This window comes from Pollachius pollachius (assembly GCF_949987615.1).
Source record: "Pollachius pollachius genome assembly, chromosome: 18".
NCBI lineage: Eukaryota > Metazoa > Chordata > Actinopteri > Gadiformes > Gadidae > Pollachius > Pollachius pollachius.
The window spans coordinates 12977942-13004423 of record NC_136951.1 but is presented as its reverse complement, the minus strand read 5'-3'; the positions used below and the strand labels follow the sequence as shown (position 1 = coordinate 13004423).

Genomic DNA, 26482 nt, shown 5'->3' with positions numbered 1-26482 from the left:
TCCACCACTTCATAGACAAAGACATGTAGAGCTTACCTCTACCCCATGTTAGACCCTCCTCTACCTCAACATAGACATGTAGAGCTAACCTCTACCCCATGTTAGACCCTCCTCTACCTCAACATAGACATGTAGAGCTAACCTCTACCCCATGTTAGACCCTCCTCTACCTCAACATAGACATGTAGAGCTAACCTCTACCCCATGTTAGACCCTCCTCTACCTCAACATAGACATGTAGAGCTAACCTCTACCCCATGTTAGACCCTCCTCTACCTCAACATAGACATGTAGAGCTAACCTCTACCCCATGTTAGACCCTCCTCTACCTCAACATAGACATGTAGAGCTAACCTCTACCCCATGTTAGACCCTCCTCTACCTCAACATAGACATGTAGAGCTAACCTCTACCCCATGTTAGACCCTCCTCTACCTCAACATAGACATGTAGAGCTAACCTCTACCCCATGTTAGACCCTCCTCTACCTCAACATAGACATGTAGAGCTAACCTCTACCCCATGTTAGACCCTCCTCTACCTCAACATAGACATGTAGAGCTAACCTCTACCCCATGTTAGACCCTCCTCTACCTCAACATAGACATGTAGAGCTAACCTCTACCCCATGTTAGACCCTCCTCTACCTCAACATAGACATGTAGAGCTAACGTCTACCCCATGTTAGACCCTCCTCTACCTCAACATAGACATGTAGAGCTAACCTCTACCCCATGTTAGACCCTCCTCTACCTCAACATAGACATGTAGAGCTAACCTCTACCCCATGTTAGACCCTCCTCTACCTCAACATAGACATGTAGAGCTAACCTCTACCTCTAGATAGGCATCTCTGACTCCCTATCTTTTGTCTCTGTCTGTCCCTCTGTCCCCCCCCCCCCCAAAGGTGACAGCTGTCTCCATTGGATGCACTACTCTGAGGCCACCAAGGCGAGGGAAGGCTGGGCTCGCTCTCTGCTGGACGAGTTCAAGGTCAACGTGGAGTTGCTGAAAGGCGTCGTCAGAGACCAGCAGGGACCCAGCGCCGCTCAGGGCTCACCCCAGCACGGTACCGCCCACACACACTCTCATTAAAGACCACCACCACGCACACACATTAAAGACCAGTACGGTGAAATGAAATCATCTTAATTTCTCTCAGACGACAGATCGTTAATTTTTATTGATAGTGATACCATTTTCGAGACTCCTTGAAATATAGCTTGTATTATTGCTTTAATTGCTGATAAGATGATCATAGTTCAAGATATGACGTTAAACAGGTCATAATTCCGTCTTTACTATCTATTTTATATTTCTGGGAAAACAAGTTTTCGCCAAAATCTCAAATTTCTTTTTTTTTTTTGTGTTGCATTTGAACACATCAATCATATTACTGAGCCGACCTGAACACACCACATTTGACACTGGTTGCGACTTTTTTTTAAGCTAACTAGCTCTATATCCTGCCGATTTTAACATGGATTTAAAAACTGGATTACTATTTTTAAATGATGGGACTTTGTACACCGTCCGGTTGTGTGATTACTACCGCTGCTTTGAATGACTGTTGATGCACGCGGTGCCGACTCTGAGGCCGTCTGCACACCATCTGCAGCAGCAGCAGCTGACAGAGTTTTTGGTTGGACTAGACGGATACTGAGTTGAAGGAGTTTTTTAACTCAAAGACAGTGAAGGTACAACACTTTTATGTAGGCCTACAGTCCAGTGTTAAGATATGACCAAAATACAAGCTGTGGTCGCTCACACTAAAGCTCGCTGTGGGCGTGCATGAACCATGAACCAACCTATCGGCGGCTGGCTGTAAACAGTGCGGCTCCTACGAGTGACGTATTAATCGTGCGACTCAACGAATTGATGACCAAATTCGTTGCCAACGATTTTAGTAATTGATTTTTATCGATTTTATCGATTCGTTGTTGCAGCCCTAAAGACCACCACGCACTCGCACGCAGGCACGAACACACACATTAAAGACCAGTACGGTACCGCCCACACACACTCTCATTAAAGACCACCACGCACACACACACACGCAGGCACGAAAACACACATTAAAGACCAGTACGTTACCGTGCACGCATACTCTCATTAAAGACCAGCACACACACACACACACGCACACACACGCACACACACACACACACACACACACACACACACACACACACACACACACACACACACACACACACACACACACACACACACACACACATTTAAGACCAGTATGGTACCGTGGACTCACACTCACTTTAAAGACCAGCACGCACACACGTCAACACACAAATATAAAGACCTACACACACGTAAACACACACACATATTGAAATACACATACGCGTTAACAGACACATATAGATATACACACGTGTGAACAGACACACATTTATAGACACACACACGTAAAGACACACACATATATAGACTTACACATAGGTGTAAACCGGTGAAGCAGTGTGTAGATTCAGACAGATGACAAACAGCACCTGAACCACTTCTGCAGAAGTGTGCGGTTCCCTCCTCCATTGTTCACCTCCTCACACTGGGCTTCTGCTTCTGTATGAAGAGCTTCAGACCCGCACCTCTTCCTGTTGTGAGTGCAAACACACTTCACACACACACACACACACACACACACACACACACACACACACACACACACACACACACACACACACACACACACACACACACACACACACACACACACACACACCGCAAAACAGACACACCGCAAAACCTGTACAACCAATAACGGAACAAGCACCATGTTACACATTCATCAGGGCTGTGGATGCGCACGTGTGTGTGCACGTGTGCTTGTGTGTGTGTGTGTGTGTGTGTGTGTGTGTGTGTGTGTGTGTGTGTGTGAGCGCGTTCACATGTGCCCTTGGACCCGGTCTCACCTGCTCCTCTTTGGGTGTGTGTCCCCCCCCCAGAGGGGGGTGAGTATGGGCCCCTAGGGAGGCGGGACAGAGCGGGAGGAGCAGAAGGAGTAGATGTTAGGGAGGCGGAGGGCCCACTGCTAGAGTGGAGCCCTCACCAACGGCCCCCACCCCAGTGCTGCTGGTGCCTGGAGCCAGGTATCACCGCTGTGTGCGCTCTTGTGTTGGTGTGGGTTCCTTTGTTTGTGTCTGGGTTATTTTGTTTGTGTGTGTGTGTGTGTGTGTGCGTGTGTGTGTGTGTGTGTGTGTGTGTGTTTGGTTTGTGTATTTGCGCACATGTGGGTGCGGTGATGCTTTCTGGCCAGGCACAGTGACTTTGTATTGAGTTGAGTTGTCGCTCAAAATGGTTTTATTCCTCATTATTTTACCTCGCTCGCTCTCTCTCTCTCCCCCCTATGTCTCTCTCTCTTTGTCCCCCTATGTCTCTCTCGCTCTCTCTCTCCCCTCTATGTCTCTCGCTCTCTGTACTCCTATGTCTCTCTTTGTCTCTCTCTCTGTCCCCCTATGTCTCTCTATGTCTCTCTCTCTCTCTGTCCCCCTATGTCTCTCTCTCTCTGTCCCCCTATGTCCCTCTCTGTCTCTCTCTCTCTCCCCCTATGTCTCTCTCGCTTTGTCCCCCTATGTCTCTCTCTTTGTCTCTCTCTCTCTGTCCCCCTATGTCTCTCTCTGTCTCTCTCTCTAGGTAAGATCAGTACCGGCTCCACCTCCTTCTCTCCTCCTCCTCCCCAGAGCCCTAAGACTCAGCTCATGTCCAGCTCTGTGGTTCTGCGCATGGCCGACTTCTGCATCTACCAGGTGCTCCTTCTCTCACTCACTAACTCACAAATACAGAGTGTCACTCGCTAACTCACTCACTACCTCACTCACTCCAACACTCACATATTCACTTGTACACAAGCTCCCAGTGACCAAGTTATTAACAGACGCTTACTGTGTGTGTGTGTGTGTGTGTGTGTGTGTGTGTGTGTGTGTGTGTGTGTGTGTGTGTGTGTGTGTGTGTGTGTGTGTGTGTGTGTGTGTGTGTGTGTGTGTGTGTGTGTGTCTAGGTGTCTACGGCGGACCAGAGGCGCTCCAGCCCCAAGGCGATGGTCTCATGCAACAAGAAGACCCTCTACCTGCCCCCCGAGATGCCCGCCATCCACGTGGAGTTCACCGAGTACTACTTTCCCGATGGGAAGGATTACCCAAGTAAGAGGCACACACACACACACACACACACACACACACACACACACACACACACACACACACACACACACACACACACACACACACACACGATTACCCCAGTAAGACCCACTGGTTCTAGTCTACACTGCAGAGCACGTTTGGTTTCTGTCTATGGCCTGCGTTTAAAGTACTGCGTTTAGAAGCGTCTTTCCCTTAAACGCTAAATGAACTGCCAAAGGCGGTGTCAGCCTAACCACTTTACCGCGGCCACGCCCGGGATTTTCCCTGACCACGACGTCAGACTCTAGGGAGGAACATGACGCCCTTCTCCGTTCAGCTCTGAATAATTAACTGGAACAAGTGAGCGATCACATGTCTGGTGGTGGCGTCAGGATGCAGACAGACGCTGGAACAACAAGAGGGCCGAGGTCTTTAGAGTAACTGACTGAGGGAGTCGATGATCATATAGGTGATCCATACTGGAGCCAATAAACCTAATGCCTCCCTAGAGCCTGAAGGAGTGCAGCGGTCTGGGGGATCCGACTCTATAGCCATCTCTCCTCAATCATCAGCCGTTACGAGTTAATAATATGAATGAGTCAATAAGCACTTTGTCCTGAGGATTCAGAGGAAGACGCCTGCCTGTAAGGCAACGCGAGCACTCTCACATTGTTGTCGAAAGACAAACGCGCCATGCAGCCATAGTTCACATTCGTGCTCATCCGTACAAACAAGAATATTTGACCATTTGTATAGGTAGTGGTCCCCCACAGGGATAATTAAGGTGTGCCTTATTAACACACTAGCTGTGTTCGAAATCGTTCCCTATTCACTCACTCACTATTCCCTATACAGTGTTCATGATATAGTGCACGATAGGGAACGAACAAACGAGAATTCGGACACTACGCTGAGCATTTCTAAACGTCATTTGCGTCAGTGAATGCGCCGGGTATTTGTGTGACGCAGACAGATGCGCCCACATCATGTAAACAAACCGGGCTCCCACGAGGAAAGCTGGAGGTTGTATTGATGTTGAATGTTACATTTCCTTGATCACGTTTTCTTTAATTCGTTTTGAATGTTACATTTTCTATGTTAAATCCCAAATAAATTGTTGACATTTCTAAACGAAAGCCGGAGACTCCATCATTAAATGTAATAGTTTTCGCGGTTATTCCGCTTCTTCTTCTCCTCCGGAAAAACACGACCGCATTGCATTGTGGTATACGGGAGTAACATATAGGGAACATCGTATGCACACTTAAATTTTGGGTATTTTAAGTCCACTATATAGTGCATGAAATTAACCTGAGAATTCGAACACCTACAAAAAAAAATTGAACTACAAAATGGCTAGCACCCTATATAGTGCACTATATCCGTGATGGGGAACGATTTCGAACACAGCTACTGTGTGGTAACCCTGCTCCCTCCACCGCCACACAGTCCCGTGCCCCAACCTGTACGTGCAGCTCAACGCCCTCCAGCTGGTGCTGGACCCCGGCAGCCTGGTGTGGCTCAACCTGTTCGCTCTGGACCTGCGCCAGAGCCTGGAGCAGTTCATGGACCTGTACAAGCTGGACGCCTCGCAGAAACCCGACGAGCACGTGGACATCAAGGTGGACGGCCTCATGCTCAAGGTACGAGTTATAACTCAGTCAGTCACACACGCACACACGCACGCACGCACGCACGCACGCACGCACGCACGCACGCACGCACGCACGCACGCACGCGCGCACACATCAAGGTGGACGGCCTAATGCTCAAGGTACGAGTTATTACTCAGTCAGTCGCACACACACACACAAACACACACACACACACACACACACACACACACACACACACACACACACACACACACACACATCAAGGTGGACGGCCCATGCTCAAGGTACGAGTTATTACTCAGTCAGTCTGTCAACCACATACACACAGACGCAGACACACACCACAACAAACACACACACACACACACACACACACACACACACACACACACACACACACACACACACACACACACACACACACACACACACACACACACACACACACACACACACACACATACATACATATACACACTCATATACTCATACACATACACTCATATGCTCATACATATACACACACACTCATATCCTCAAACATATACACACACACTAATACACCTTCTTGCACACACATTCACATGCAGCTAGGTACATTGTGGACAAGAAGGTCCCCATCAGTTTATTTGATAGACTATTCAATCTAACCCTAAGCCTAACTCTTATTTGGTTTTGATACGATGACAGTAAAAGCTGCTTTATCCTTCCTGCCATCACGTGTTTGAACGTGTACACGTGTTTCCTGGAGGTGATTCTCTCTCTCCCTCGCGGCCCCTCAGGTAGTGGTCCCCACAGAGCGCGACGCCTCCTACCCCCCCGACCTCCCGCGCTCCGTGTCGGTGCAGACCTCGGAGATGGTGGCCACCAACACGCGCCACCACCCGTCCTGCGGCCGCACCCACCTGCAGGCCCTCCTGACCGCCTTCCAGCAGGAGTCCTTCTTCTGCTCCTCCTCCGGCCACGCCTTCCCCCGCGGCGGCCCCTCCGCCTCCGGCCAGGGCCCCTCCTTCGACCTGCTCCACCCCGCCTTCTGGCGCCACGCCCAGGAGCGGGACACGCCCCTGAACGGCGTCTACGCCGGCACGGGCGCCCGGGCCGCCCTGAGCGGCCATGCCCTGCGGCCGGCGGCGGCGAGCGACGTGTGGGCGCTGCACTTCGCCCAGTTCTGGGTGGACTACGAGGGGAAGGGCCGGCGGCCTCAGCCCTTCGTGGACTCCTTCCCGCTGGCCGTGTGGGCGTGTCAGCCCGGCGGCGCCCCGACCCCCCGGCCGGAGGCCAGCCTGTCACGGAGCAGCTCGGAGGAGGCGCTAGGCCGGCTGCAAAGGAAGAGGCTCCTGAAGGAGTACTATAGCACCGAGGGAGGGGCGGAGCCCGGCGCCGGCCCCGCCCCGCCCCCCAGCAACGGGCTGCAGGAGCCCCGTGACCCCGCCTCCGCAGACGTGCACGTGCTTGTGCACGTGCAGAAGCACTTAAGCGCTCAGGTGAGTCCCGCAGAACGGTGACGGCACCATTAGCATCATCAATAATAATTATTATCATTATCATCATTATGGTTTTATTCCTCATTATTTTACCTCTCTCGCTCTCTCTCTTTCCCCACTATGTCTCTCTCTCTTTGTCCCCCTATGTCTCTCTCTCGCTCTCTCTCTGCCCTCTATGTCTCTCGCTCTCTGGCCCCCTATATCTCTCTTGGTCTCTCTCTCTCTGTCCCCCTATGTCTCTCTATGTCTCTCTCTCTGTCCCCCTATGTCTCTCTGTGTGTGTGTGTGTGTGCCTGTGTGTGTGTGTGCCTGTGTGTGCGTGTGTGTGTGTGTGTGTGTGTGCGTGCCTGTGTGTGTGCGTGTGTGTGTGTCCCTGCAGGTGAGCCACCGTCAGTACATGTTCCTGATGCGTCTCCAGCGCAGCCTGAAGGCCCTGCAGCAGACGCTGCAGACGGACCTGGAGGCCATGGGCTCCAAGAGGGAGCGCAAGGACCAGCGCTCCACCCCCACCCCCGCCCCCAGCAGCCCCCCGGGGGCCCCGGACCCCCGGCTCTTCAGCGTGTGCCTGGGCCTGCTGCTGCGCAGCGCGGAGGTGGCCCTGCTGCTGCAGCCCGTGGCCCCCCAGGGCGGGGGCTCAGGCTCCTCCCTGGGCTCCGAGCTCTCCCCCTCGGAGAGCCGCGGCACCCTGGGGCCGGGCAGCGACGGCAGCGGGGGGGAGGCGTGCGGCGTGGACCAGATGCTGTGCGGTGGGGGTCCGGAGGGCGGGGGCGCCGCCCCCCTCCTCCCCAGCGCCGCCCGCCCCGCCCCTCCGGACCCCCACCGCCGCAAGGCCTCGCCGGAGGAGCGCGGCCAGGGGGGGCGGAGCTTCGACGACGGGGGCGCGGCCGACGGTCCGACCGGGGGGGAGGAGCAGGACCCTCTGGACCCCTCCCCCAAGATGCCCCAGTCCGTGTCCAGGTACACACCAGGTTCACTACAGGGTACAGGCTTCACTGAGGTTCACTTCAGACTATTGGTTTTCCAGGTTTTCCTAGGTTTTACTATATTTGACAAGGTTTAAGCTTTATTTCCCAGGTTTTACTGACTTTAAATCTTATACCATATGTGACTGTGTTTCTTACCATACTAAAGCACATTTGACCAGGTTTTACTGTGGTTAACCACACTCTGCAGTATTATTTGTGCCAGTTCTAAGTAATGAAACATAATGATCTAGCTTAGCATTCCATGAACAGTATTCCTTGTTTTAGTCTGGGAACGGGAAGAGTATTCCTAGTTTTAGTCTGGGAACGGGGACAGTTTTCCTAGTTTTAGTCTGGGAAAGGGGACAGTATTCCTAGTTGTAGTATGGGAATGTGACCTACTGAGGGCCAAATGCTCTCTGATCCGTTTGAACATGCGGTACTGCTGGGTGTGGTCTCTCTCCTGGTCTCTCCTGTCTGAACGGACACTCGCTTCAGTTTCATTCATAAAGGAGTAATCCACCTCTGGCCTGCCGCCTAATACCTTGATTGGCTGCTGGGCTTATCCATCACTCTGAGGGCGGGATCAAGTGTCTGTCTGTCTACATGTAATGTGTACTTGTACACGTTACATGTCCTCGCTTTCTCTGCCTAATCCTGCAGTATGTCCTCTGACCTCTCTCTCTCCCGCCTTGTCCATCTCTACACGTGTGTGTGTGTGTGTGTGTGTGTGTGTGTGTGTGTGTGTGTGTGTGTGTGTGTGTGTGTGTGTGTGTGTGTGTGTGTGTGTGTGTGTGTGTGTGTGTGTGTGTGGCATGCTCTCTCTCCCCACGCTCTCTAAAGGAAGGGGAGTCTCTCTGTGGTTTCTGACCTCCTCAGCTCCTCACACTCGAGCCGATCAGCTTCTCTTTATTCCATGTCCTCCATGTAAGACCACCTCTACCAGTATGGACCACTGTGTCCCCCCCCCCCCCTCCCAGTCCTTGTTCCTGTCCTCTGCATGTGTGCATGAGGACTGCAGTGTCCGGTGTGTGCGTTCTTACGTGGTCCATGTGTGTGTTTTGTCTACCTTGTTTCTTCGTGGCTTGCTCTCCTTTGTTTGGTCTCAGTGTCTGGTGGGGTCTTTGCGGTCTGGTTCTGGGGGACCATGTAGTCCAGTCTGGGTCTAGGGGGTCTAAAATACTGTACACATTATGACGTTTTTTGTGCGTGTGTGTGTGTGTGTAGTGGTCGGCTGATGAAGGAGCGGTCTCAGTCCAGCTTCTCCGTCTCCTACAAGACGGTGAAGAAGAGTCCGTCGCTGCAGTCGCTGGACAACATCTCCATAGACAGCTACCTAATGGAGGACACCGACCTGGAGAGAGGTACACACACACACACACACACACACACACACACACACACACACACACACACACACACACACACACACACACACACACACACACACACACACACACACACACACACACACAGGCAGACAGAGAAACATTCACTCTCTCTCTCGCGCTCACTCACAGAGCTCCCTGCTGGAAGGTGACAGAGTGGTCTAACCCCTTTGCTCTCCTTTGGGATGTTACCCCCCTAGGTTAATGTCCTTTGAGATGCTGAAGTGACTCTAGCTAAAGAGATGCTGTGGGGGCGACGCATGGGGGCTGTGAACGCTGCTGGTCTGTTAATACTGTCTCAGTATTAATTTACCTTTCATAGTGACCCCACACTCAGAGACTCTGTTCAGCTAGCAGAGAACTGTGGCCACTAGAGGGCAGTGTGGTTTAATAGCTATTATATATTTAGAGTAATGTACAGGCTTGCTACTATTTGCTACTAGACACTTTATCCAGTGAGTTCCATGTTCTTCTTCTTCTTCTTCTTCTTCTTCTTATTTTGAAGTTTCATTAATGAGAGTGTGTTTGTTTGGTACGTGAGACCCTGGTTTTACGAGCCTACCGATTGGACTGCAGAGCATTGGGACTCAAACCCAGAACATTTGGTCAGGATAGTGTAAACCCCAAGGCTTTACACTATCCTGTCCCTGATCTCCCAACACATGCATCAAGTCTTTATTCCTGTGAGACGTTCTAGTGTAACTTCTCTAATTCTATTGGACAGACGACGTGTCCATCTCGGGCTTCAAGGACACGGTGAGCGAGCAGAGCACCACCGAGAGCGCCAACGAGGCTACCATTGGTGCAGAGCAGGAGGGGGGCGTGTCCCCGGACACGGTCAGCGCCGCCTCGCAGAGCATCGACGAACCCACCAAGGACCTGGTGTCGGTGCTGGTGCTGAAGGTGGAGGCGGTGTGCGGGGCGGTGGCGGTGGAGGGCGACAGCACGGCCGTGGCCCTACAGGTGGGCCAGGTGCGGCCCAGCCAGCTGGGCAACATCAGCCTGAGGCAGTACCTCAGCAACCGCAGCCTCGGTGGGTACACGCAAACACACACACACACACACACACACACACACACACACACACACACACACACACACACACACACACACACACACACACACACACACACACACACACACACACACACACACACACGCCTTATGAAGACCACACACACACACACAACTTATGAGGAACATACACACACACACACACACACACATCTTATGAGGACCACACACACACACGCACACAAACCTTATGAGGACCACACACACCCCTTGTGAGAACCCCACATACACACACCTTATGAGGACCACACACACACACACACCTTATGAGAACAACACACACAGCTTATGAGGACAACACACACACACCTTATGAGAACCACACACACACACACACCTTATGTGAACCACACACACACACACACACACACGCGCGTACCTTATGAGGACCACACACAAACACCTTATGTGGACCATGCACGCAGTGGGCCGGTCTCTGGGTTCAATGTTGCTGTTGTTCCCTGCAGGTATGGTGTGTTCAGTACCTATACCTGCTGCTCAGAGCACACCAGGTAACAGTGTGTGGCTGACCTCGCTGCCAGAGCCTGCGTATGTGACTCTGTGTGGCTCTGTGCTGACCTCTCTGACTGTGTTAGCCTCCGTGTGCCTCTTTGTGTGAGTGGCCTCGCTGAGGAGTGACTGTGTGTGGTTTTGTTTGCAGTTTTGTTTGCAGTATTATTCCATCGTTTCTTCTTCTCCTGTTACTCGTCTCTCTCTCATCCTTCTGCTGTTTTTTCTCTTTCATCAGTAGACTGCACTGTAGACTGTCCAATCTCTCTATTAATTGAAAGTGCTCTCTCTCTCTCTCGCTCTCTCTCTCTCTCTCTCTCTCTCTCTCTCTCTCTCTCTCTCTCTCTCTCTCTCTCTCTCTCTCTCTCTCTCTCTCTCTCTCTCTCTCTCTCTCTCTCTCTCTCTCTCTCTCTTCCTCCCCCCCCCCAAGGTGGTGGTGGCCCTGTGGAGGTAGGACCGCCGGGCCCCCGCGGGCCCCCTGAGGTCCAGGCCCGTCTGGAGAGCGGCCCCTGCGCCGCCGCCCGCTCCCCACTGGCCGAGCGCAGTGGTTTCCTGCAGCTGCGTCTCCATGGTTACCGCGGCGGTTTCCTGTCGTCCACGCTGCAGAACCTCGCCCACTTCCTGGAGGACAAGTCGGCGCCGCAGGTCCTGCCTCTGGAGATCAGCGTCAGGGACACACACGTGGACCTCAAGGTGGGCACGCACACACACTTAGACACACATACGTGGACCTCAAGGTGGGCACGCACACACACACACTCAGACACACACACGTGGACCTCAAGGTGGGCACGCACACACGCACACACACTCAGACACACACACACACGTGGACCTCAAGGTGGGCACGCACACACACTCAGACACACACACACACGTGGACCTCAAGGTGGGCACGCACACACGCACACACACTCAGACACACACACGTGGACCTCAAGGTGGGCACGCACACGCAGACACACTCAGACACACACACACACGTGGACCTCAAGGTGGGCACGCACACGCAGACACACACTCAGACACACACACGTGGACCTCTAGTTGGGCACGCACACGCAGACACACACTCAGACACACACACGTGGACCTCCTAGTTGGGCACGCACACGCAGACACACACACGTTGCCCTCAAGGGGGGCACGCACAGACGCTACCACACGCCACCACGCACACGCCATAACGCACACACACACACTCACACATACACACACACACACACACACACACTAATGTGCGCTATGTGTGGTGCAGGATGATAGTGCACGTGACAACCCGTCGGAGCCGGAGCCCAACCCCATCAGCGTGCACGTGGACCGACTGCTGATCCACAGGAGAGACGACGGCTCCTTCTCTATAGGAGGTAACACAGTCAGTCAGTCAGTCAGTCAGTCAGTCAGTCAGTCAGTCAGTCAGTCAGTCAGTCATGCACACACACATGTGATATCATCTCTGCTGACCCCTAGTGGACACTGTAGAGAGATGTCTCTCTCGATAACTAACTGATTCCCTCTCTGCTGCCCCCTAGTGGACACCGCAGACGAGTCCAAACCTCCCAAAGTGCGGCCGGTCAATGACTGCCCTCTGAGTCCGGTTCCCGAGACAGTGGGTGTGTTCCAGGGAGTTGCCATGGCGACTCAGACGCAAGCCCCACTCACTTGCATCCCGATCCAATCAAACCATGAAAAGGTGAGGACCGACACACACACTCTCAAACTCTCTCCCACTGCCATACTGCGATTTTAAGTTTTCCGCTCACTCCCCCCTCAGATGCTGGTGGAGGAGAACGAGTGTCTGAAGGTGGAGCTGTCCAGAGCCAAGATGGCGCTGGCGGAGGCCCAGATGGAGAAGGACTCGCTGCTCCACCAGATGAGGAACCTGAAGATGACCAGCTAGAGCCAAGCTCCTACTCATCATCATCCTCTCCGTCCTCCCTAACATGCTCTGCCTCACCCACCTCCTCACCCCCCCTCCCTCTCATCCATCCCAACCCCCCCTGTCATCCTCCAAAACCCCCATCTCTGTCATCTTCCCCCCCAAGTCGGTGTGACCGCGGCCCGCAGTGATCAACCACGGCCACCAGAGGGTGCCAGTGTGAAACAAAATGCTGACTAATGCAACATTCACAAGCAAAGTCAACAGAGAAGCAGGGGGCCGGGTGCTTACCTAAGGGCCACACATCCAGTCCCAGACCCTGTCCAGTCCGCTGGGACCCTGAACTTGTTTTGGTCTACAGCTGGACTTCATTTCGGTCCTTTGTCTGCCTGTTTTGGACCTTTCTTTTAAACCATCTCTGTTGAGAAGGTTCCAAAGTGACTTAAGAACCCTGGAGACCAACCCGTCTCTGAGAGGAACTTCAACAAGGGAACACCTATTTTGCACAGCACTAAAAATGTACCACGCCGGTCAGGGCCGAGGGGTCAGGGGTCAGAGAGCTTTTAGTTGTTTTAAGAGTGTCCCAAGAGAGACTACGGATGGTGGTGCTTATAGTACACGAATGTGGAAAAACACCTTTAACCCAGGTGTGTTTGTGTGTGTGTGTGTGTGTGTGTGTGTGTGTGTGTGTGTGTGGCGGCATTTCATTGCAAAAAGAACAAAATAACAAAAGTATTTCCAGTTCCTAGATTAGCGCCTTCCTGGATGGGTGTGTCATGTTATCCCCCCGCCCCCCTCCCTGCACTATCAGTGTCCAATAGACAGCTGCCTGTTGACTTCTCAACCAACCAATGATGAACAAGCGTATAGAGCGATGAGACTGAGGGGGCGGGGCCTCATCCTCTCAGGAGTTATTTAGTAAAACACACCCTCCCTGATGCTGCCTAGACACACAGTTGTGTGTGTGTGTGTGTGTGTGGATAATTGTGAAGCAGGCTGTGCTGCTGCTGCTGCCTTGTGCCCATGAGCAGGACCTGGATGGGCCTTCTGTCCCAACGGCCCAATAGCGGGGGGGGGGGGGGGGGGGGGCGTCAGTCCCCACAGGTGGGGCGTCGCCATGTGCTTAGTCTTTCCAAAGTGTGCTCGCTAAACTGTTTGTCTAGTGACTTGGCTTCTCAACGCAGCCCCCCCACAGTGCACCCCACCTCCTGCTGGGGTCTGGATTCCGGGACTGGGGTCCAGTCCAGGAGCGTCTCCCCCCCCCCCACCCAACACCGCGGCGGCAATAAAAAAAAACACAAAACGGGAATTTGCGGTCGAGTTAGATTGTCTACGCCTGATTGTATGTAGCCTCTTAGCTTTGTTTTCTTCTGCAGTGTGTGTGATGAGGGTGGTGTCGGAGTGGTGTGGTGGGTGGGGCGAGGGAGAGGCTTTCCCTCCACAAGCTCCGCCCCTCATCATTTGAGGCTCCACCCCCTCTGAGACTAAAAACACTTGAATTAAAAACGGATGTTGTCTGTCAGCTGCTGAGATATTGGTGGAAATAAAATGTTCTAAGATTTAACGTGGTTTCTGATTTCTACAAGTGGGTTTGCCAGTCGGTTAGGGTTTATTTAATGAACCCTGATCCTCCCACTGACAGGTGAGTGTGGGACAGGTGAGCGTGGCACAGGTGAGCGTCTGACAGATGAGTGTAAGACAGGTGACTGACAGGTGAGTGTGGGACATGAGACCCGGACAAGTGATTTTTATTTTTTACAACTGAATTAAAATTTGTCGTTCCAGAGTATTGAACTTATGAACCCATCCCTATGGTCTACATATTAATAAACACTTTATTTATTTAACTATTTGATGGTTTCCGACAGATGAGATATTGGTCTATATTCCGTCCTAATTGAAAACCTTCTGCATGGTGTTCATATCATCTGTTGGATCAACATTATGGAGAGTTTCGAGTCTGTTTAGAATGAAATAAAAGTATATATTTGAACAAAATAACCAGACTTTAACGCAGAAGTACAACTTGTGGAGAATATAAAATAGCATCGAAAGAGTGTGTGGATGATGGCTGGTTGAAGTAGCCCCACCGGACTGGTCTGACTAGACTCTGGGGAGGGGGGAGGGCTGCATAACTGCTGCACGTTAGTGATCAGGCCTCAACAACTTCTCAACAAGCAGGTGCGCCTGCAGCCAGAGGGGGCGCCAATATGCCAATTCCCCATACAATGATATGATAGATAATACAAATCCGCTTCGCGGCGCGGATGATTTTTTTTTTAAAGTGCTCGTGGCGCCCCCCACGTGTCATGATAAAATGGCGCCCCAGGCGGCTGCCCGGTTCGCCCGTGCCCAGAACAGCCCCTGGCTGGCTGTCAGCAGAGTGTTTCCTTAGAGTGGAGAGATCATGACCCCCGTTCCGATCTGATAATAGTGTGAGGATGGAGAGTAAAAAATGGAATATGTCGACCATCAAGGGGGACTGCTGACTGCTCTGTCTTCCTCTCATCATAACATCTCTTAAGTTTTTGTATTTTTCTCTCGTTCTGTCGGTCTGTCTCTTTATATTCTGAACCCCCCCCCTCTCAGTCTCTCGCCATCTCCCCCCCCCCTCTCTCTCCCCTACAGGCCCACAGTTCACTGTTCTTAAGACCAAACTCAATAATCTAATTATTTATTTGCGTGTCACTGTCTGGATCGTCTGGATTCAAGAAATGAGCCTCGATAGGAACGTCTTGATGAACTCACAATAAACCCCCGGTACCGGTACCATCCGCTGGGGGGCACTGCGGGCGGAGGGGCGTGTCTTCTGCTGAGGGGCGTGTCTGCTCCCGGCCCAAGGGGGGGAAGTAAACACTGAACACACCGCCTCTTACTTATGTTATCCTCTCTCTATCTCTCTTTTTTTTTTCTCTCTCTCTCTCTCTCTCTCTCTCTCTCTCTCTCTCTCTCTCTCTCTCTCCCCCCCCACCCACCCACACACACGCATTCCCAATGACAGAAACCAGTGGTTCCCCATCCCAGTATCCTCCCAGTGTTCATACTGGTTTATCTGATGTCCTTTATCACTCCCTCTTTTTAATCCACACTTACTGAGGCGGCAGTCCTCGGTCCGGCTCGAGGAGACCGTTCGTCCCCTAAGAGATGTTCATGGTTCACCTCCTCAGTCTGGAGGCTTCAACGCCTCCTTAGCACCGTCACCCCGCCCATTACAGTACAGCTCTGTGGACACACACACACATGCACACGCTTACGCACATACACAGACACACACACAAACACGCACGAGCGCGTGTGCACACACGCTCACACACGCTCACACACCGGCGACTGCGGCTCTGTGAAAACGCCTTCTTCATCCCGGACCATCTCGTCTCATAGCGGAGCCGACCGGACGGTGGAGACCCGAGACCCGCTGCGTGTTACCGTCAGAGGTGATGCTGCTTCCTGCCCGGACGGACCGGGCGACTCTGACAGACTCTAGGACAATCCTAACGTCGGGATCCTACTAACGTCGGGAGCACTCGCATCACGTCTGGGACCGCCGCGGTCACCCTCCACGGTTCTCCCTTCGGAGCCGGACCGCTAGTAGGACTGGTGGACTGACTGGTGTACTTGGGGACTGGTGGACTGACTGTTGGACTTGTGGACTGACTTGTGGACTGACCGGGTTGTCGGTATCTCTGCAGCATGCCGCCGACGGGGGCTCCTCGTCCCTGATCAACACCGCCTCTCATGGCTCCTCACTCCGCACCGTGACGGAGGGTGGAGGTAGAGGGTGGAGTTGGAGGGGATCCCCGTGAATAATCTCCGCGTTAGTGGAGCTCTGGATTTGTAAACTTTGAAGCGTCGCGATGGGGAAGGAGCAGGAGCTGCTGGAAGCCGCCCGGACCGGGAACGTCGTGCTGGTGGAGAAACTGTTGACGGCGAAAAAGGGGATCCTTGGGTCCGCCACCGGGTCCATCCCCCTCCCAAGCCTGCTCAGGTAAGCATTCTCCTTCACCGGGTCCATCCCCATCCCCAGCCTGCTCAGGTATGGCTCTCCTTCACCGGGTCCATCCCCTTACCCAGCCGGCCCGGGTAAACCTCTCCTCCGTGGGAACTAAGGCGCTTGATTGAGACGTGTACCTCTGGCGTTGCACCATGAGCAGTGTGTATGTTCACCATATCAGTGTGTAGTTTCACCATGGCAGTGTTTAGTTCACTTTAGCAGTGTGTGAACAGCGATACACGTCTGCTCACGCCAACAACAACGGCCCTCAAGCCCACTGGGGTTCGTTGTAACACGCGGACGTCGCCCCCCATCAGCTGTGGTTCACTGGCTTTGGTTTCTCCGAGTGTGAGAGAGACCCTTACTGGGACGATGTGGGGGAATTACAGGCGAGGGGGCAACGGGGGCAGACCGGGGGTATAGGGGGCGTAACACCATCTCACTCATGGCCCCTCCTCCTCGGTGTGTCTGCAGAACTCCCTGAAAATAATCAGTATCTGTCTCTCCACCCCCTGATCACTGGTCTGAGTTACGGCCCCCAGGGGACACACACCCACACCCACACCCACACCCACACACACTGGTCTTGGGAGGAGATAGGATGTGTAACTCAGTGATCAGGAGATGAAAGGCTAAAGTGTGTGTGGGGGGGGGTTACCCCTCGGGCCTTTAGAGAGCCAGTCCCGTTGGTGACCTGGGTCATGGGGAAGTTAAAAGGCCAGAGAGGGCGAGGCCTGCCCTCACACACCTGTAATGTATCACACCTGTAGTGTATATACAGGTGTATCACACCTGTAGTGTTATAACACACCTGTAATGTATCACAACTGTAATGTATCACACCTGTATTGTATATACAGGTGTATCACACCTGTAGTGACACCTGTAATGTATCACACCTGTAGTGTATCACACCTGTTGTGTGTCACACCTGTAGTGTATCACTCCTGTATCACCTGTACTCACCTGTAGTATATCACACCTGTGGTGTGTCACTCCTATTAAATGTCACACCTGCATGTATCACACCTGTAGCGTATCACACCTGTGGGGTGTCACTTCTATTAAATGTCACACCTGTCATGTATCACACCTGTAGCGTATCACACCTGTGGGATGTCACTCCTGTGATGTATCACTCCTGTAGTTCACTGTACATTACAATATAGTTTATGGTTAAATTAGTAGCAATATAGTAGTAGTTACTAGTAGTAGTATTATAGTACATGGGTAGATTAGCCTAAATGTAGTCTGTCTCCAGAGAGTTGACTCTGTCCTAAAGTGGACCTGCTGTCCTCTGACCCGCTGGTTTACCGTCTGGATCAGAGACATTAAGGCTGCATTCCAAATCACATACTTTTCTTTTTTTTCATTGTAATACAAACTGCAGCTACTCTTACAAAGTACGGAGGTAAAGCTTTGGCATACTGCATGTTCCACACTATTTTGGGACACACTCACTCTTCTCTACTATGTTGGTTAATACTAAATGTTTCCTGGCGTACTAAATACTATGGTTGTTGGAACGCAGCCTCATTAGAGCACCCCTGCTGTGAACCGGGTCATGTGACGAGCCGGGTCCCGGACCACTTCCTGTCAACCCGTAAGCAGTGAGTCTGGGGAATCCGCCGGGTCTGACCCGGTCACCAAGGCCCTGGTCACCAAGAACCCCCCCTGATTGGCCGAGGCAGCGACCAATGGGAGATGGAAGAAACGATGACAGTAGACCACAGCGCGGTGTGTTCCTGTGAGGTTTTATTCAGTTAAATGTAAACTAGACGCGGTGTCTCTGCATTCAGATGGCTGTGTTAGTGGGACGCTGAGCGCCGGCCCGCTCAGAGGAACGGTTAACGGACCTAAAGGATGTGAACTGTTCCCAGGACCGGGTCGCTGGCGATCCTCCACTGGGTCAGAACCAGTTCAGAGCAGTTGAGTTCAGTTCAGTTTGTCCAACGCAAGTCAGTATGTTGAAATGATACCTGTTACTATAAGGAGTGAGAGGACACACACGCACACGCATGTACGCACAGCTGTCATCTAAGTGGGAATATGACTCATTAGACAGCGATGACATCATCTGCTATCAATTTCCCTATTGACTTGTGTGTGTGTGTTTGTCTCTGTGTGTGTGTCAGTGCACAACCCCCTGTATTTCTCTCCCTCTCGTTGTACTCTGATTGGTTGTTCACCAACATAGCCTACATATGGTGTGTGTGTCCATGGCAGGAGCGCTTATGTTCATGCTATCTTGTGTGTGGCCCCCTGATGGGTCTCCCTGTTGGGTTTGGCAGAGAACCTGATCCAGTTTCTCTACTGGCTGTTTTCCTTAGAGCTCAGATACTCCTTGTGAATGGCCTGTGTGTGTGTGTGTGTGTGTGTGTGTGTGTGTGTGTGCACATGCGTCTGGTAGTTTGTGTCTGTGTGTGTGGGAGACAGAGGGAGAAAAAGTGCATATCTGTGTTTGCCTCTCTACTGTAATTTCACACAAAAGGGGGAGTGAGGAAAAGAGAAGGGGGAGAAAGGGAGACAGATAGGGGGAGAGAGAGGGAGAGTCAGAATGCTGACTCTCTGCTCTCTCCAGTGTTTCTGCGTTCTGAACCACTGTCTCGCTGTACTTAGCTGCTCTGCCACAAGCTCTCATTCATTTCTAATGGACTACCTCTGGGGGCGGGGCCACCGAAACCTGGGGTGGGGCCACTGGCACTGGGGGCGGGGCCAGGTTCACATGGGGAGGGGCCATGGCACTACACGGCACACTACACCACGGCTTGGGATAGATAATGTGAAACTAAATACTGTGTAATTGAAATACTCCTTTGAGGTCACTGATATCTTGCATCAACGGTTGAGGGATGGAAGAGGCCTGTGTTTGTGTTATTAAGGGGCTACACTCTTCTCTATGTTTACCCTTACTGGATAGCGTTATGTATAGCATCGGTTCAGGACATTTTGCTCTGAGATGCCGACAGGTTAGCCTGCAGACCTCAGGGTCGGACCGGCAACTTTTGGCGGGCAGCCCTGGCTAAACAGCCTGACCGCTCAAACTATCGTTGGCGTATCTCCTCCATCAGCTCCTGGTGCCAGGACCGGCTGGGAGCCGCAGGTTTGGACGGTGCTACAATCGTTCTGTTGGTCCCGTGTGCACGTTTAAATATAGAGTTTGGCAGTAAGGGTTGTTCACATGCTGGCGGGATGAGCGCTACACGTGGTGACGTGGTGACGCTCCACGTGGTGACGCTGGTGTCAGTGACGCTGAGGCAGGCCTGCTGAACAAGCAGAACAACACACTAGTGTTGTCTGGTGGACACCTGATCCATAATGCACCTTGTTCACCAGACACACTCAGCCCATACCTGGGGTGAGTTCAGGCCATGATATCTAGAGGAGGATCACGTGGTCTGGACCCGGGCCTACCTCAGGGGGGGGGGGGGGGGTGGGGGTCCGGGTTCTTGGCAGTAGCAGAGCTTGGCTCAGGTCCTAATGGAGATGTAGCAAGACACGCACTCGCACACACACACACACACAGACACACACACACAGGTCTCTTAGACATTCTGTGCTTTTGTAAATCTTCAAATCTCTTTTCTCCTTCCCTCTCGTCCCCGCGGTCGTGTCTCTGTCGGCTCCTCTCCATCATTCACTTAACTCCACCATCTCTCTCTCCCTCCCTGGCGCTGTCTATTGCCTCCCTCGATCGCCCTCTCTCTTGAGAGATAGGGGAACCATCTTTGCACGCACACGCACGCACGCACGCACACACGCACACACACGCACACACACTCACACTCCTCATCTACAGAGAATCTGTTATCGACATGTGACTGCATGTCTCATCATTACCCACAATGCCTTCCTGTGGCTCTGATGGAGGCAGTGTTGTGGGGCGGGGGGGATGGATTGGGAATTCTTTGACTCCAGCGTTCCCGATCCCAGAGCCTGAGGCTCCTGGCAGCAGGGGGATGGAGAGCCAGATGGTCTTCATGAGAAGGCCGAGGCTGTGTGTGTGTGTGTGTGTGTGTGTGTGTGTGTGTGTGTGTGTGTGTGTGTGTGTGTGTGTGTGTGTGTGTGTGTGTGTGTGTGTGTGTGTGTGTGTGTGTGCATGTGTGTGTTCCTCCTGTAACAGAAACCCTGGGTCAAATGTCATGTTTCACATCATAGTCACTAACACAAGATCAGAGTGTGTGTGTTTGTGTTGAATAGGTATCAAACCAAGATGTATCTAGTTCCCTGATTCATCTCAAGGATTCATCACTTAACCCAAAGCATGAACTGAGCATGTGCGGTAGAACCAGGAAGTCCAAACTCTGAAGCGCTGAGTCACATCTCTGGAAGCTTCTCTCAGTTCATCCTCTGGATAAGTCTCGCCTTTAACAACGTACCCCAACAACATTAGTTTGAAATCGTATATCTCTGCACAGCTCACACCTGTTCAGGTATGAATACATTCAGACCCATTTCCGGACCTCGGGAAGTGTGTGTCACATGACCTGGATGGAAGCTAGATGTTTGAGTTAGCAATCAAACCTCTAGCTTCAGTCCAGGTCTTGTTACACACACTTCCCGCGGTCCGGAAATGGGTCTCTTCCTATGCTCTGAGTGGATGAAGACGATGAGTAAAGTCCAAACATGCCGGGGATCAACCCCGGCATGTTTGGCTGGGACTGGAATCCTCTGACATCTCAGCAGGGCTCGTGAACGCTGGAGGAATGAGGCGTTTAAAAACCAAACCAAGACGCATCAAATATTCATCTGGGTTTGAAAAATGGGAGACGGTTTATCAGTTGGGCCTTCTGGATGTAACACACATGCACACACGCAAGCACGCATGCACACACGCACACACAGGGACAGTTTAGAAGCGGGAAAGTGTGACCTCAGTGTGACTTTAATTTTCCCTCTTCCTTCAATGGTTTCTCTTTGTTGCTATCGTCAATCTCTGTTTAACGTGACTGTCTCACTCTTCTTTTTAAAAACCCGATCCTGACAAGAGATTTGTTCCCCTGTCTCTCTCTCTGTCTCTCTCTCTGTCCGTCTGTCTGTCCCTCTGTCTGTCAGTCTCTCTCTGTCCGTCTGTCTGTCTGTCTCCCTCTCTCTGTCCGTCTGTCTGTCTCTCTCTCCGTCCAATTCTCTGTCCTTCTGTCTGTCTTCCTCTCTTCATATCTCATTCTCTACCTCGCTCTCTTACCACGAATATGCTGAGTCAGCACATTGTGTGTGTGTGTTTATGTGTGTGTGTGTGGGCAGAACTTAAACGCCCTCTAACAAAATCTCCCTCTTTGTCTCTTTGTTTGGAGACACGTGCACTCTCTCATGCACGGCCGGCCAATCAGCACGTCTGTCTGTAGCCCCACCCATTTTCTCTTGCTCACTCTCTCTCTCTGTTGTGATGCGAGAGCGGATGGAGAGAGAGAGAGTGAGGGAAAATTGAGAGGGAGAGAGATCAAATGGCGTGGTAGAAGCACCAGGTAACACAGGAGAGAGAGGGGGGGTAGGGGAGGGGGGACTGGGGGGGGGGACAGGGGGGGGGGCTGGTGAGCTGGCAGAGGTAAAGGCCGGAAAACCAATTATTAGTCTGATAACAGAGAGATGGATTCACCTACTGGGCCCAAAGCCAGTGCGCTCTCTCCCTCTCTCCCTCTCTCTCTCTCTCTCTCTCGGTCTGTCTCTCTCCCTTCACGGCGGCCTCGCTCTAATCTGGCCTCCTGGGGTTCTGAGCAGAGCTGGGATGGGAGCAACCGTCAGAAGACAGAAACCCAGAGTGATGGCCTGTCAATTAGCCTGTAGTTGTCTGTGTGTGTGTGTGTGTGTGTGTGTGTGTGTGTGTGTGTGTGTGTGGTGGTCACAGCTGACTGGCAGGGCTCTCTACCCTCCGTCTGCTGGGTAGAGGACTCTGCTTCTCTCTCCTCCAGTCAATCAGGATTAGAGAGATTACCTCGTGCTCTGCAGTGTGAACGGACATCTCCCATGCAAATAAAGCAATGAACTGACCCGTGTGGAGGTGACCACTGAGAGAGATACCGTGAGGGACGGTAGAGGAGGAGGGAGAGAGTTGTGTAATTACAGTTGGGGGGAGAATTACAGGGAGTGTCTCTGCTTGAGGCTGTCGGCATGTAGAACTCAAAGGTCAGAGGTCAAAGGGTCAGAGGTCAACCGCTGGTTTAGTGGAGATTGATGGAGGGTCAGAGGTCAACCACTGGTCTGCTGGAGAGAGACGAAGGGTCAGAGGTAAACTGCTGGTCTGGTGGAGAGATATGGAGGGTCAGAGGTCAACCGCCGGGTCGGTGGCGAGAAATGGAGGGTCAGAGTGTGGTTTGGTCCATGGTTTCTGCCATGGACTCATTCTACTGTCTCTGGGACTGTTGACTGCTCAGACTGGGACTGTTAACTGGTCAGACTGGGACTGTTAACTGGTCAGACTGGGACTGTTAACTGGTCTACAGCTTAGAGAGACTGGGACTGTTAACAGGTCTACAGCTCTCAGGACTCAGAGACTGAGACTGTTGACTGGTCTACTGCTGATAGGAATCAGAGACTGGGACTGTTAACTGGTCTACAGCTCATAGAGACTGGGGGCCCTATTTTACCGGTCTGAAACGCAAGTGAGAAGCGCCAAACACAAGAAGCTTTGTGGGCGGTTCTATGGCGATGTTGCTATTTTACCGGCGGATAAATGAGACTTGCGCCCGGCGCAAATCTAAAAAGGGTTGGTCTGAAGTGGCCTAATTACCCGTAGGTGTGGTTTGGGCGTAACGTGCAATAAACCAATGAGAGTGCCATCTCCCATCCCCTTTAAGAGCCATGAGAATATTTGAATCTGACAATTAATATTTTGACAGCGCGTTTGCAGTCTCCGATGAGACAGATGCATGACCACATGAATTTCAAACTTCAAATGGCTCAGTTTACGAACAAATAATATGGCCTAATTCACATGTGGAATAGCGTTTTCTTCCACAACTTAATTTCGTCAAAGAAAATTTATTTGAGTCCTCAAATAAATTCCGGCAAAGAAAACTTAACACACATGATATGCGGTAACTGTTGTTCTATTTAATGATATACGCAATACATTAACGAACATTGTTTCTTATCAGTATTGTGTGCATTATCGTTATCGACTTGTGTTCCTAATATGCATGTGTCCCACCGTTAATATACATTGCCATGAACTGTATTATGCGTTACGTGTTTAGTTTGCGTGTGTTTAAACAGTTGGACGCACACACGCACGCCCGCATTCATTCATTCTTGTACGCATACACACACGTGCGCCCCATTCATTCATTCTTTTTAACACTCACTCGCTGTAAAACAATGTTTTCTCACGATCAAATACTCAATACTCAACAATCCTAAAAGTTATGGGCTTGTACACGATGTCTGTGTCAAGGAAATATGTGTTTGCTGTACGGTGTTTGCAGATTCATTGAATGTTTTAAAAGTACAACTTACTACTGCTGTATAAGCTGTTCTTTCCCAAATAATTTACCAAGAATGTGTGGCTAGGTAGATGAGAGAAGCAAAGTGTATGCGCGAGGTGCACAAGCAACATTATGCATGCGCCCTTAAAATAGCGTCTGAACAACGCGCCACTGACTTTAAACCAGGTATTTCCTGGTTTGTGGCGTAATTGTTTTCTAACCGCCCCTTGGGGCGCAAGATCATTCCCTAATTCCGACGCGTGGCGGTGGAGGAAAAAGAACGCTCTGCGCCAGTTGCAAACTAGCAACGACACATGCGTCAGTGTAGAAAGTCAATTGCGCTGGATGCAAGATAGGGCCCTGGGACTGTAAACCGGTATACAGTCAGAGACTGGGACTGTTAACTGGTCTCCAGCTGACAGGAAGTATGTGAACAGATGTTACGGAGACCCGGGTAACGCTCCAGTGGATGACCTCTCAGCCTGGGCAGATGTGATCAGGATTCTGCAAGGCTGTTTATGCGTCCGTCTGTGTTTCCATTTGCAGTGATCCTTCTAATCCTGAACAAGAATCGCCCTGCTATCTTAAGTCCTGTAGTTCGACCCTGTGATGTCTGTTGGATAATTTACAATGTAAAGTCACCTTTACACTGTAGTTAGCCTTACTGCGTAAAGTTACCTTTACAATGTAGTTCGATAACAGCATAAAGCTACCATTATAATGTAAACCTACCTTTACAATGTAGCCTTTTAGAGGGTTTGTTTCTTTCCTCTTTATCTCTAAATGTTGTTCCCCTCCCTGTGTCTCTCTCTCTCTCGCTGTGTCTCTGTCTCTCTCGCTGTCTCTCTCTCTATCTCTCTCTCTGTGTCTCTGTCTCTCTCTGTGTCTCTGTCTCTCTCGCTGTGTTTCTGTCTCTTGCTGTATCTCTGTCTCTCTCTCGCTGTGTCTCTTGTGTCTCTCGGTGTGTGTCTCTGTCTCTCTCTCTCTCTCTCTCTCTTCCCTTTATGTTGCTCTCTGCTTGTGTGTCTGTTGTCACTCTCTGTGTTAGTGTGGGTCTGTTTGTCACTCTGGTGTGTTTGTGGTAGTGTGGGTATACATGCCTTTGTTTGTGTTATTTTGGGTTTGTATGCCTGTGTTTAATGCTAGAATGGCTTCTATGTGTTCTGTCAGATTGCTTTCTTTGGGTCAGCATGTGTGGAGGAATGGGATAGATATGACATTTAGATAGGTGTGAAATAGCATTATCGATCGAGAAGGCGCATGCGTGCATGCCCACAAACGCGCCTTCTCGATCGAGATGCGAGTCACACGGTCATGACTACCATTCTTAGCCAATCCGGACGCAGGACACAGAACAGCCTGAGGTGTTGGTGCTGTGCGATCCGAGCCAGAACTTAAAGCTGTTCCATTAAACATTAATGAATAAACAAAGTCCAAACTGTTAGTCAATGGGCCAGAAGACCTATTTCCTGATACCTGGAAGACGTGGAGAATCAAAGGAGGCAGAAGAAGAGTTTGCAGGATGAGAGATGAGAGATGAAGCAGCAGTTTAAACAACACGCCAGAGTCCTGAATGAGGGGGACATGAACCTTTCCCTCTACAGGGGTAGAGAAGGACCCACTCGTCCTCATGTCCACGTCTAAGACACACAGCAGTCCACCTGGCACCAAGGCTCCTCCCCCTGAGGCGGTTGTCATGACGGCGGTGAAGGCATCATCACCTCGAGCGGTCCTCCACCTCACACCTCCATCTGGTCCCAGCTGGTGTCCCTCTTTCCCTCTGGTGTCTGCCAATAGAAGCCCTGCAGGGGCAGGTCACATGGTACAGGGGCAGGTCACATGGTACAGTGACCAACCAATAGCATGTGGACACTCCTCCTGTTGACCGGAATCAAGGGTCTTTCACACCTTCTACTTTTAGGTCTGGAACCCAGTTGAGCCTCTGTGTGTTGGGTTGGCAAACGCCATTTTGACCGGTGAAATACGTGATGTTTACATTAGCTTTTTGAAGTTAAAAT

At 51.5% G+C, this 26482-nt stretch overlaps 2 protein-coding genes across 4 annotated transcripts in view; both read left to right on the top strand.

Annotated features, from left to right (window-relative positions):
• Positions 1-14616, top strand: part of bltp3b (bridge-like lipid transfer protein family member 3B) — a 32904-nt gene extending 18288 nt beyond the window's left edge. The window contains exons 10-22 of one of the 2 annotated variants that reach the window (XM_079755347.1): positions 908-1069; positions 3652-3764; positions 4016-4157; positions 5589-5782; positions 6538-7239; positions 7619-8196; positions 9429-9565; positions 10314-10622; positions 11131-11175; positions 11604-11866; positions 12432-12540; positions 12706-12866; positions 12948-14616. In XM_079755347.1, the coding sequence (XP_079611473.1) occupies positions 908-1069; positions 3652-3764; positions 4016-4157; positions 5589-5782; positions 6538-7239; positions 7619-8196; positions 9429-9565; positions 10314-10622; positions 11131-11175; positions 11604-11866; positions 12432-12540; positions 12706-12866; positions 12948-13073 (3041 nt within the window). In that variant the 3' untranslated portion in view covers positions 13074-14616. The remainder of the gene's footprint in view (positions 1-907; positions 1070-3651; positions 3765-4015; positions 4158-5588; positions 5783-6537; positions 7240-7618; positions 8197-9428; positions 9566-10313; positions 10623-11130; positions 11176-11603; positions 11867-12431; positions 12541-12705; positions 12867-12947) is intronic. The other variant, XM_079755348.1, reaches the window with a different exon arrangement.
• Positions 14617-16312: 1696 nt separating this feature from the next.
• anks1b (ankyrin repeat and sterile alpha motif domain containing 1B) overlaps positions 16313-26482 on the top strand; it is a 119850-nt gene continuing 109680 nt past the window's right edge. For both annotated transcript variants that reach the window (XM_079755619.1, XM_079755618.1), the window contains exon 1: positions 16313-17037. In XM_079755619.1, coding sequence (XP_079611745.1) covers positions 16907-17037 — 131 coding nt within the window. In that variant the 5' untranslated portion in view covers positions 16313-16906. The remainder of the gene's footprint in view (positions 17038-26482) is intronic.